The 12081-nt window shown below is 38.5% G+C and overlaps 1 protein-coding gene across 31 annotated transcripts in view; it reads right to left on the bottom strand.

Moving 5' to 3' along the window:
* The window catches only part of LARP4 (La ribonucleoprotein 4), a 79103-nt gene that overhangs the window by 31931 nt on the left and 35091 nt on the right, over window positions 1-12081 (bottom strand). For all 31 annotated transcript variants that reach the window (XM_034935868.3, XM_034935867.3, XM_034935865.3 and 28 more), the window contains 3 exons: window positions 10199-10302; window positions 7500-7610; window positions 6408-6461 (listed from right to left, as the gene is read on the bottom strand). In XM_034935868.3, coding sequence (XP_034791759.1) covers window positions 6408-6461; window positions 7500-7610; window positions 10199-10302 — 269 coding nt within the window. The remainder of the gene's footprint in view (window positions 1-6407; window positions 6462-7499; window positions 7611-10198; window positions 10303-12081) is intronic.

Consider the following 12081-nt stretch of genomic DNA (forward strand, 5'->3'; position numbering starts at 1 on the left):
CCCGTCTCTAATAAAAATACAAAAATTAGCCGGGCGTGGTGGCAGGTGCCTGTAATCCCAGCTACTCGGGAGGCTGAGGCAGAGAACTCCTTGAACCTGGGAGGCAGAGGCTGCCATGTGCTGAGATTGCGCCACTGCACTCCAGCCTGGGCGACACGGCAAGACTCCGTCTCAAAAAAAATAGAAAAAAATGGGGGGGAAGTGGTGCGGAGCTGGGCCCAGTGCCTGACACCTGTAATCACAACACTTTGGGAGACCAACGTGGGAAGATCACTTGAGTCAGGAGTTTGAGACCAGCCTGGGAACACAGCAAGACCCTGTCTCCACAAAAACAAACAAACAAACAAAATAATTAGCTACTCTGAAGGCAGAAGGATCCCTTGAGCCCAGGAGTTCAAGGTGGCAGTGTGCTATGATCACGCACACTGTACTCCAGCCTGCGCAACAAAGTGAGACCCTGTCTCTTTAAAAAATAAAATAAAATAAATAAAACTGGGGGAAAAAATTGGATAATGGGTAAACAGTAACTAATTATACCATTTTATCAATTTATATGCTTCAAATTCCTATATTACGTTTAAAAAGGAAAAAAATGCTCTAACACTTCGTAAATTTATAAAGCAGACCATTTTATGCATTGCTTGTGGCTGCTTTTGCCCTGCAAGTTGCTGCAACAGGAATTACATGGCCATCAACATCTATAATATTTACTGTTTGGCTCTTTAAAGAAAATGTTTGCTGACCCTTTTAATAAAACCACAGGCTGAGTATGCCTTACCCAAAATGCTTGGTACCAGCTTTTTTTGTATTTAGGAATATTTGCATTGTATTTTCCAGTTGAGTATCCCAAATCCGAAAATCCAAAAGGCTCTAATGAGCATTTCCACTGAGCAGCATGTTAGTACTCAAAAACTTTTCGATTTTGGAGCAATTCAAATTTAGGATTTGGGATGCTCAAGCTACATAATATGAAGATATAAGAAGGTTAGATTAGAAACCAAAGGCACACCAAGTTGCTGGGAATATCAAATGAAATAACACATGTGAAAGCATAAAATTACCACTGCAATGAATGTATGAAAGATACATTTTATGATCCTTACAGCCATAGGCCAGGAACCCTCCTCCACTCCTAAAATTGCAATCAGTCAAACAATAAGAAATCAATTATGGCCAACCTTGACAAACTGATTTTAACAAGACCTAAAAAATAACTATGACTATTGCTTTTACCTAAGTAATGTCATACATTATAGTACACTTTAATGTTAAAATGTCCCCTAAGGAACTAAAATCAAGTAAACAGCATTATTTTAAAAATACAGTCCACTAGGCCGGGTGTGGTGGCTCACGCCTCCAATCCCAGTACTTTGGGGGGCCGAGGCGGGCGGATCACAAGGTCAGGAATTCAAGACCAGCCTGGCCAACACAGTGAAACCCCGTCTCTACTAAAACTACAAAAATTAGCCAAGCATGGTGGCATGCGTCTGTAGTACCAGCTACTCGGGAGGCTGAGGCAGGAGAATTGCTTGAAACCCGGGAGGCAGAGGTTTTGGTGAGCCACAATCATGCCACTGCACTCCAGCCTGGATAACAGAGCGAGACTCCGTCTATAAAAAAAAAAAAAAAAAAAATATATATATATATATATATATATATATATATATATATATATGGAGAGAGAGAGAGAGAGAGAGAGAGACCACTAGTCAAGAAAATAGCAATTGGTCAGGCGCGGTGGCTCACACCTGTAATCCCAGCACTTTGGGAGGCTGAGGTGGGAAGATCATGAGGTCAGGAAATCGAGACCATCCTGGCTAACACAATGAAACCCCATCTCTACTAAAAAATACAAAAATAAATCAGCCAAGCGTGATGGCAGGCGCCTGTAGTCCCAGCTACTCAGGAGACTGAGGCAGGAGAATGGCGTGAACCCGGCAGGCAGAGCTTGCAGTGAGCCGAGTTTGTGCCACTGCACTACAGCCTGGGCGACAGAGCGAGACTCCGTCTCAAAAAAAAAAAAAAAAAAAAAAAAAAAGAAAAGAAAAAAGAAAAAAAGAAAACGGCAATGAAAGAAATATTTCAGGGCATGGAATTGCAGGTGAAAAAGAATCAAAAAAAGGGAGGGAAAATAAGGACTCCAAGATGACCCAGATGTCAGACTGCAGACAAAGATTTTAATACAGTTCTTACAAGTACATATATTCATGGATAACATTTATGTTTCTAATAAATTGAAATTAAGGGGAAATCACAGCAGAGAGAGAAGAAATATTTTGAAAAATGGAAACTCTAGAATACAGGATCTAAAATATTCACTGGACAGTCCTATCACATTGGGGACAGCAAAAGAAAAGTTCAGTGAACTTGAAGATGAACCCAAATCCACAGAAATGATCCAATCTGGAGAACAACAACAACAACAAAAATAGGTTGAAGAAAAATGAACAGAATCTCAGTGACATCAATCAGTCCAACATATGAAATTGGAGTACCAAAAAAAGAAAGGAGAAGAGAGGGCAGAAAAAATTTTTGGCAAGTATTTGGAAATTCCCCAAATGCAGTAAAGAATATCAACATACGAGCCAAGAAGTTTAGTATTTCCCAAGTATAATAAGTAAAAGCATACTAGACACACCATAGCCAACCTACTGGAAACCAAAAATAAAACATCTTGACAGCAGGCAAAGAAAAAGGACACATCATATACAGGGGAAGAACCATGTGAATGATGGTGAACATCTCATCAGAAACAAGAGTCCAGAATGGTATCTTAAAAGAATGGAAAATAATTTTAGCTGTCATCCCTGCATTCTGTATCCATGGAAAATACTCATCACAAATGCTGGGTGCAGTGGCTCACGTCTATAGTCCCAACACTTTGGGAGGCCTTAGTGGGGGGATCGCTTGCCCTCAGGAGTTAAGAGACCAACCTGGATGACACAGCAAAACTCCGTCTCTACCACAAAAAAAGTAGAAAAATTAGCTGAGCATGGTGGCATGCACCTGTAGTTGCAGCTAACTGGGGCGGGGGGTGGGCGCGAGGCGAGAGGAGGCTGCAGTGAATTGAGATTGTACCACTGCACTCCAGCCTGGGTGATAGAGCAAGACACTGTCTCAAAAAAGAGTGTGAAATACCAGACATTTTTAGTTAAGGAAAAACTAAGAGAATTCGTTGCTGGTTGGTACTGTAACAAACACCAATGGAAGTTCCTTAGGCTGAAAGGAACTGATACCAGTTATTTTCAGGCATAGAAATCACAATTGAAACAGAATGAAGCACTGCCTCTTAATGAAATCATCAATAAATTAGGAAATGAGTGGATAAACATTATCCACTTAATGTCCCTTTCCTCCAACGTCATCACTTCTATATCACAGAACTTTAGAAATGAAGAGCATGGACACTACAAAGAAACAAACCAGAACCTTACAGGTTGGCCTGACATACTCAAGATACAACAGCTGGTGGCAGAAAGCACCACCAGGATTGGAGTATAGCATTCCTTGCTTCTGCACCTGTCTTTCCAGGTGTTAGGTCATTTGATTTTAATAAATGGTATAAAAGTTAATGTGAATTTTCTTGCAACTTATGTTGCTATGTGATGGCTCATCAAAAGAAGCATAAAGAAAAACTAAAATGGCAGAGAAAAACATTACTTATAATAAAATATTTGTGTTTTTACTACTATACCTGAGACCCCCAGCAAAAGCAATAGAAATAAGAAATGGGAGGTATAAGGAATAATCAAAATAGTGATTATCTGTAGACATTAAAACATTTTAAAAAAATCAGTAAGATACCAAGAAGAAAAAGCAACCAAAATGATTTTAAAGTAGTAAAAATGAATTGAATTAACAATGAAATACATAATAGTTACCATAATAATGAATAATGTAGGCTAAAACAACCAGCTGTCCCCAATTTAACCAATAAATTGAACAGAATTCCATTAATTCCATTATAGATTTTGTTTGGCTGTTTGTTGGAACTAGACAAATATTCTAAAATCGTTTGAAAATGTAATGATCTAAGAAGAGCCAACACAATCCTGAAAAATAGGGTCAAGGACAAAGAACTAGCAGAAATAAATAAGGATATTGTAAAATGATGATAATTAAAACAGTGATATCTGGCCAGGCAAGGTGGCTCACACCTGTAATCCCAGCACTTTGGGAGGCCGAGGTGGGTGGATCACCTGAGGTCAGGAGATCGAGAGCAGCTTGGCCAACATGGCAAAACCCCGTCTCTACTAAAAATACAAAAATTAGCTGGGCGTGGTTGTCAGGCACCTGTAATCCCAGCTACGCCAGAGGCTGAGGCAGGAGAATCACTTGAACCCAGGAGGTGGAGGTTGCAGTGAGCTGAGATTGTGCCACTGCACTCCAGCCTGGGTGGTAAGAGTGAAACGCCATTTCAAAAATAAATAAATTAAGAAAATAAAATAAAATTAAATTAAACAGTGATATCCAGGAATGCAATCATGGTATGGTGGCTCACATCTGTAATCTCCGCACTTTGGGAGGCTGAGATGGAAGGATTGTTTGAGTTCAAGAGTTTGAGACCAGCCTGGGCAACATAGACCCCAACTCTACCAAAAATTTAAAAATTAGCCAGGCATGATGGTGTGCTCCTGTGGTCCCAGCTACTTGGGAGGCTGAGGTGGGAAGATCACTTGAGCCTGAGAGGTCGAGGCAGCAGTGAGCCGTGATCATGCCCCTGCACTCGAGCCTAGGTGACAGAGAGAAAGAAACCCAGTCTCAAAAACAAAACAAAACAAAACAGCCATATTGGTTCAGGGAAGCAGAACTCAAAGAAAACAGAAAATCTGAACCAAATCTCATAGCTGCAGAAGTTGCAGAAGAATAGAAATGACAAAAAATTAAGTGTTGAAATAAATGTCTTTCCATATATGGGGAAAAATAGAACTAGATTCCTATCTTATACTATATATAAAATTAATTCCAGATATACCAAAGACCCACTTCTGAAATACTTTAAAACTTTAAAGCTATTAAGAAGACTCAGGAGAATATCTTTATAAAAGCCTCAAAGCAGGGAAAGATAAAAGGGAGAAGAACATCATAGACAGAGGAAGTAGAATGACAGCTAGAAAACATCCTCATCTGTAATATGGAAACTAATAATCCCACCTACTTCACAGCAATTATGAGATTTAAATATGGTAAAGTTCTTAGAACCTCTTAATAAATGTAAGTCACTGTTATCCTAGTTCTTCCACTTACTAGTTATGTGAAACTAGGTAGGTTACCCTCGTGTCTTATTATCCTCACTAGGAAACTGAAGAAAACAAAAGCACTATCTCATTAGGTTCCTGTAAGGATTAAATGAGTCAATACACGTAAAGTGCTTAAAACAGAAAGTGACACACAGAGTTCAACACAGAGGGATTAGTAAGAATAATGTATTACATTTACAAATAAGAATAACTATAGCACACAGGGAATGAGGATCAAGTCGAACTAAGTGTATGTTACTGGATTATGGTTTAGAACACTAGCTCTGGTAGCAATGTGAAGAACAGATTGTTAAGGGGGGGAAAAACTGGTAACACAGCAGTTAAGAGGCTACTCCAAGTGTTCAAGCCTAAACAATGGGAGATTTTTGGAAAGCATTTTCACAGGACCTGGAACAGATTAGACATGTAAAGACAGGGATCAAATGTGTCATCGGTGACAATGCCTAGGTTTCCAAATGGTTGTATTGATGGTACGTAGTGATGCAGTTAATTGAGATGAGGTTGAAAGTACTGTGAATATTTTTCATGTTACTAAAAATTATTTCTATTGCTCATTTTGAGATCTGGAATTATCTCATATGTTGTAAATCAGCATCTAATTAAACCTCATGCTATTTGAAGTTACCCCTTTGTAAAGAATTGCTGTACACAAAGTATTTTTATGGCTTATCAAAGGATTTTCTGAAGTAGCACATAATACAAGCCAGAAATTTGTTGTTGTTGTTGTTGTTGTTTTTGAGACAAGGTCTTGCTCTGTCGCCCAGGCTGGAGTGCAGTGGTGCAATCTCTGCTCACTGCAACCTACGCCTCCCGGGTTAAAGCAGTTCTCCTGCCTCAGCCTCTCAAGTATCTGGAACTACAGGCGTGTGCCACAACACCCGGCTAATTTTTTCTACTTTTAGTAGAGACGGGGTTTCATCATATTGGCAAGGCTGGTCTCAAACTCCTGGCGTCATGCTATCCACCTGCCTTGGACTCCCAAAGTGCTGGGATTACAGGTGTGAGCCACCACGCCTGGACCAAGCCAGAAACTTTTTGAAAGTCACTATGGGTTTTTATAAAATATTATCTGTCTGTATTTTTTAAATTCTCATACAGAGAACCAAAACCTGTTCTGGTTTCACACTGATCTCCTCTATTTCTTACCATAATTGGCTTGCCCTGAAATGTTTTAACTTCTTCTCTTAAGTATTTAAAAGCCTGTTAACAAAGCACAAAAAAAACTTTCATTAGCATTCAAACATTTCAGTAAAGTTATCTTTATTATGTTGAGAGTTTAGTATTAAACTATAAAAACAAAATTATGTAGGTGATTCCACTGTGCAGGTGGACAGGGAATGAAAAAGTAAAAATGTAACGCCTTCTCAATCACAGTTCATATTTATTGTAGAAAAGCCACCATGGATTACTGCAGACAAAATGCATTAGGATTGAAAACAGACCCAAAATATCCCTAGAAACCAATTTAAAAATGATCAACTTTCTAATAAATTGTTTTAAAAAATAAAAATCCGTGAGTGATTTTTAAACACTCTTATCATAGATATATTTGTGTTTCAAAGGATTATTTCTCTTTGAGACATGTTAACAATTAAGAATAAAGCCATCACCGGGTGCAGTGGCTCATGCCTGTAATCCCAGCACTTCGGGAGGCTGAGGCAGGCGAATCACGAGGTCAGGAGTTTGAGACCGGCCTGACCAATATGGTGAAACCCCACCTCTACTAAAAATACAAAAAATTAGCTGGGTGTAGTGGCAGGTGCCTGTAATTCCAGCTACTTGGGAGGCTGAGGCAGGAGAATCACTTGAACCCAGGAGGTGGAGGTTGCAGTGAGCCGAGATTGCGCCACTGCACTCCAGCCCGGGCGACAGAGTGAGACTCCGTCTCAAAAAAAAAAAAGAATAAAACCATCAAGTCGAAATTCCAAGAATTTTGTTTATTGCAGACCTATTATGTACTAAAAATACCACTAGGTACATGGTTCTTGATCCCTATGTTAATTTTAAAACTGTTATGTTAATATTCTTATCGACAGAAAACAAACTTCCTAAATCAAAACTGAAAAACTTTAGGAAGATGATCAAAAAGGAAACCAATTGAGCAAAAGCAAAAGGGTGACCAAGGTACTCACTAGTCTTGATAAACATCAGTGTAAACACACATTTTCTCAATTAAAATATACCACTACTTATTTTGCCACTAGGATGGACTTGTATCAGAAAATGTTTTCTTCTTACCTGTTGTGCATCTGTGTCTGACTGGAAAGTGATATACCAGTTGCTATTGTGTGCAAACTCACAGCTTATCACTTTGGGGCAGTTTTCACTTTTGAACAAAGCTTTCACTTCCTAAAAAGAAAAAGAAAATTAGTTAACTCTAAAAAATACATCAATAATTGGCATTTTTTGTTGGTTTGTTTACTAGTAATGTTAAGCCTATCTTCATGTCTTTGGTCCTATCACTTCACTTAACTTTTGCCCATTTTTCTACTGAGGATGGGCTGTGTTTCAAAACAAATACAGAGTTAATAGGAGATATATTTGAGTCTGGTCTCAAACTCCCGGATGCAAGCGATCCTTCCGCCTGAGCACTCCAAAGTGCTGAGATTACAGGCACGAGCCACTCCACTTGGCCAGGAGATGTATTTTGTACATGATTTTGGGATGATTTATTTTACAATCAGCAAAGTGCAAGTATTTCACTTCCAGTGGCAAGCTAAATGCTTAGTGAAATCTCCCCTGTCCTTTTCCTGCCTGGCCTCCCACATTAACATTTTCTAGGCAATACAAATTTTCACGCATTCTCATTTAATCCAGTTGCTTTGCTTACAACACATACATTAGTTAATGTGCAAACATATCTTCTCTTTTCCGTAATTAGTATAAATGTAAACAGAAACTCCAACAGCTATATGGATTCAGAAAAAGGGTGACTACCAAAACTCAAAATGGTAAAACTGTTAATGGATTGAAAGAAGCTTATTAAAAAAAAAAAAATTAAGTGAATATTAAGTATCCTTAAGAAGTAACAGAAGGAAAGAAAATATCTACTGAAATAGCAAAGGTCAAATGCAGCCTGAGAGCTCAGTGGCTCACTTCTGTAATCTCAGCACTTTGGGAGATTGAAGTAGGGGAATTGCTTGAGCTCAGGACGAGCCTGTACAGCATAGCTAGACACCATCTTTACCAAAAAAAGTGAAAATTGGCTGGGCATGGTGGCTGGCTCCTGTAGTCATAGCTACTTGGGTGGCTGAGGTAGGAGGACTGCTTGAGCCAAGGAGTTTGAGGCTGCAGTGAACTATGATCATACCACTGTACTACACCCTCAGTGACACGGCAAGACCTGTCTCAGAAAACCATTGATTGAGGAAAAATTTCTTAACATGAAAAAAAAATTTTTAAAGCAAAAAACAAAAAACTCCTCAAAAACCCAACAAAACATTTGGTACCTTGTTTTATTTACTGTTTTTCATGTGTATGAACTCTTTATGTATTCAGAATATGAATTGTAATAACCGCAAAAATGATAATGAAATGGGGCACAGTGGCTCACGCCTGTAATCCCAGCACTTTGGGAGGCCAAGGTGCACAGATTGCTTGAGCCCAGAGGCTTGAGAACAGCCTAGGCAACATGGCAAAACCCCATCTCTACAAAAAAGTACAAAAATTAGCCAGGCATGGTGGCATGTGCCAGTAGTCCCAACTACTCAGGAGGCTGAGATGGGAGGATCGCTTGAGCCCATGAGGTCAAGGCTACAGTAAGCCGTGACTGTGCCACTGCACTCCACCCTGGGTGACAGACTGAAACCCTGTCTCAAAAAATAAAACAAAATAACACTCTGTTCTAAATAGCTAATCAATTACAATGTCAGTTACTAATTATCCTCATCTTCTTTAATGTATATCACCTTATCATGGCAACTTAACATGAAGCTCTGTGGCACAGTGATTATGAAACATGGGCTTTAGAATCAGAGAGATCATGTTCAAACCCAAACTCCTGTCATTTAAGAGCCCTTGTATCCTTGAGCAAGCTACGTAACCATCCTAACTGTCAGTTATTTCATCAGTAAAACAGGCAATAAAACCTTTGGCTTTAAATAATTGCAAAGTAATAACTGGGAGAATCTAATTGTCAAATTGATTATAATGTATCATTCAAATATTATTTTATTCCAGTACGTGTACCATACCATCTTTATGACTGCAACTTTGCTTTATATAATATTTCGCTGAACAATAGGGTTAGTCCTGCCTCCTTAATCCCTTTTTTTTTTTTTTTTTTGAGACAAAGAGTCTCACTCTGTAACCCAGGCTAGAGTGCAGTGGCTCGATCTCAGCTCACTGCAAGCTCCCAGGTTCACACCATTCTCCAGCCTCAGCCTCTCAAGTAGCTGGGATTACAGGCGCCCGCCACCATGCCTGGCTAATTTTTTGATTTTTAGTAGAGATGGGGTTTCACCATATTAGCCAGGATGGTCTCCATCTGCTGACCTCACGATCTGCCTGCCTCAGCCTCCCAAAGTGCTGGGATTACAGGCATGAGCCACCGCGCCCGGCCCTGCCTCCTTAATCCTTAATCAAAATCTAGTTTTTCATTCATTCTTACAGATGAATTCTCAAGTTCCCAAAATAGCCTATTTATATATTAGTTGCCATTGAATCAATCTAGTAAATTCAGAATGTTTCACTGCAATACTGTGTCTACCCTTCTAAGAAAATAGAACTATATCTTTTCCTTTCTCTATACCATCCTAGTACTTCAGAATTCATGAAACAAATTAGTATTTAACCTTTTCACAGTAACTGATGAAGGCACTGACTTATGCTTTGCTTGTGTACCTCTTCCAATTTTTCTTCTTTGCCACGAAAGGCAGAAGAAACCTCTTTTAATTTAAACAGAGAACATTTAGTGTTAACAATTATTAATAATTTACCTCTATTGGTGTTGTTTCAGGAATCTCTCTAAGAATTACAATACAACGCTTATGACTTGGTCTCACTTTCTCACCCTTCTCATCAACTTGTACCATGGGAGAAGCTGAAATTTAAAAGAAAGGGTATCACTCAAACGTGACAAGTAGTGATATTATTAATGCCATTAAAAAAACTATTCATTTTAATTTCCAACTGAGTAAATTTGCAGAGGCTGGGTTAATATCCTAAAGAAACTAAGTTGTAGAATCAAAGATTATAGGTATGACAATTTTTTGGAGATTTGTATGTAAAGAACACTGTCAAATGTTATTCATTGAAAAAACATTCAGAGTACTTAACAGAGTAACTTTGGCACTGCCTTCAGGGAGCATACAACATATATCTAATAAGGCAAATTTCTTGTATATAATAACCAAATTCTTCATTGAGGAGATAACCAATGGATGTTAACAGAAATTAGTGTACTTTCATTGGCCAAACACTATGCTGAGGAATATAATGAAATCTGATATATGAAGAAATTCTTCCTAAGATTAAAGTTCAAGAAGACCTTAAACTAAAAACTATATGCAAATTATAAGCTATCCAGGATTTCAACTTACTTAATCTTGCATACTACTACAGAGACCCAAAAGCCACCTTTTAAATGCTGATTATGAGGAAATATTATACTAAATATAGTAGCAAATAGTCCCTTCATGGAGTTAATATACCAGATCTCCATGAGCAGGTAAGTAGAATAAAATAAGCAGTTAAGTGTGATGGCATAGGTATAATAAGTGCCAAGTTCCAGCCTAAACAGGTGGGAGATTCTGCCTCTCTTTGCCAACTTTTAATGCAGACAAGATTGGGTCATTTTAAGAAATGATGTCTCTACAAACCAATGAGAGATTCCATAAATGTTTGTAATCCTCTGTAATGTTCCATAAATGTTTGTAATCCTCTGTAATGTTCCATAAATGTTTGTAATCCTCTGGAAATGGAAATCTATTCCACTGTAAGTCTATTATCAGACTTGCTATATTTAACTTTTAAACATGTTCAACACATCTCATATAAAAGTGAAGATCTGCCTTATTCAGTCAAATAGTTAACAAAACCCACTCTTAAGAGGTTACCAAGAAATACTGATACAAGACACAAAATCCAGCAAAAATTCTTAAAGCTTCAATCAAGAAATAAAAATTCATTACCAAACTTCAGAGCAGTATTTGTCAAACTGCCCACAGCAACTCATTAGTAGGTTGTAAAATTAGAAACAAGTTTGTTACAAATATTTCAGTCAGGTGTAGGTATATGGTGTATATTGAACTGTCACGAAAAATGTACTTCTTATTTGGGTTTAAAAACTTGAAAGAGATTGTCTTAAAGGTTGTGTGATAACGATACATATCTAACACTCCAGAAAAATGAGACTTAATTGCTTATACTTCTTAAGTGGGCATGATGATAAACAACCAAGGTGCAGAATTATTACAGAAGCTGTATATAGGCCGGGGGTGGTGGCTCACGCCTGTAATTCCAACATTTTGGGAGGCTGAGCGGGATATATATATATACATACACACATATACACACACACACACCCCCCCACACACCAGTCAGTAGCGGGATATATATATATATACATACACACACACACACACCCCAGCGGGATATATATACACATACACACACATATCACACACACACACACACACACCAGCGGGATACACACACACACACACACACACACACACACACACACACACACACACACACAGAGTCAGTAAAAATGGGAAGCCAAGGTGGGAGGACTGACTCAGCCAAAGAACTTAAGACCAGCCTGGGGAACATACCAAGACCCCACCTCTATACAAAAATTTAAAGATTAGCCGGATGT

Source organism: Pan paniscus, chromosome 10 (assembly GCF_029289425.2).
Source record: "Pan paniscus chromosome 10, NHGRI_mPanPan1-v2.0_pri, whole genome shotgun sequence".
In the NCBI taxonomy this organism is placed as follows: Eukaryota; Metazoa; Chordata; class Mammalia; order Primates; family Hominidae; genus Pan; species Pan paniscus.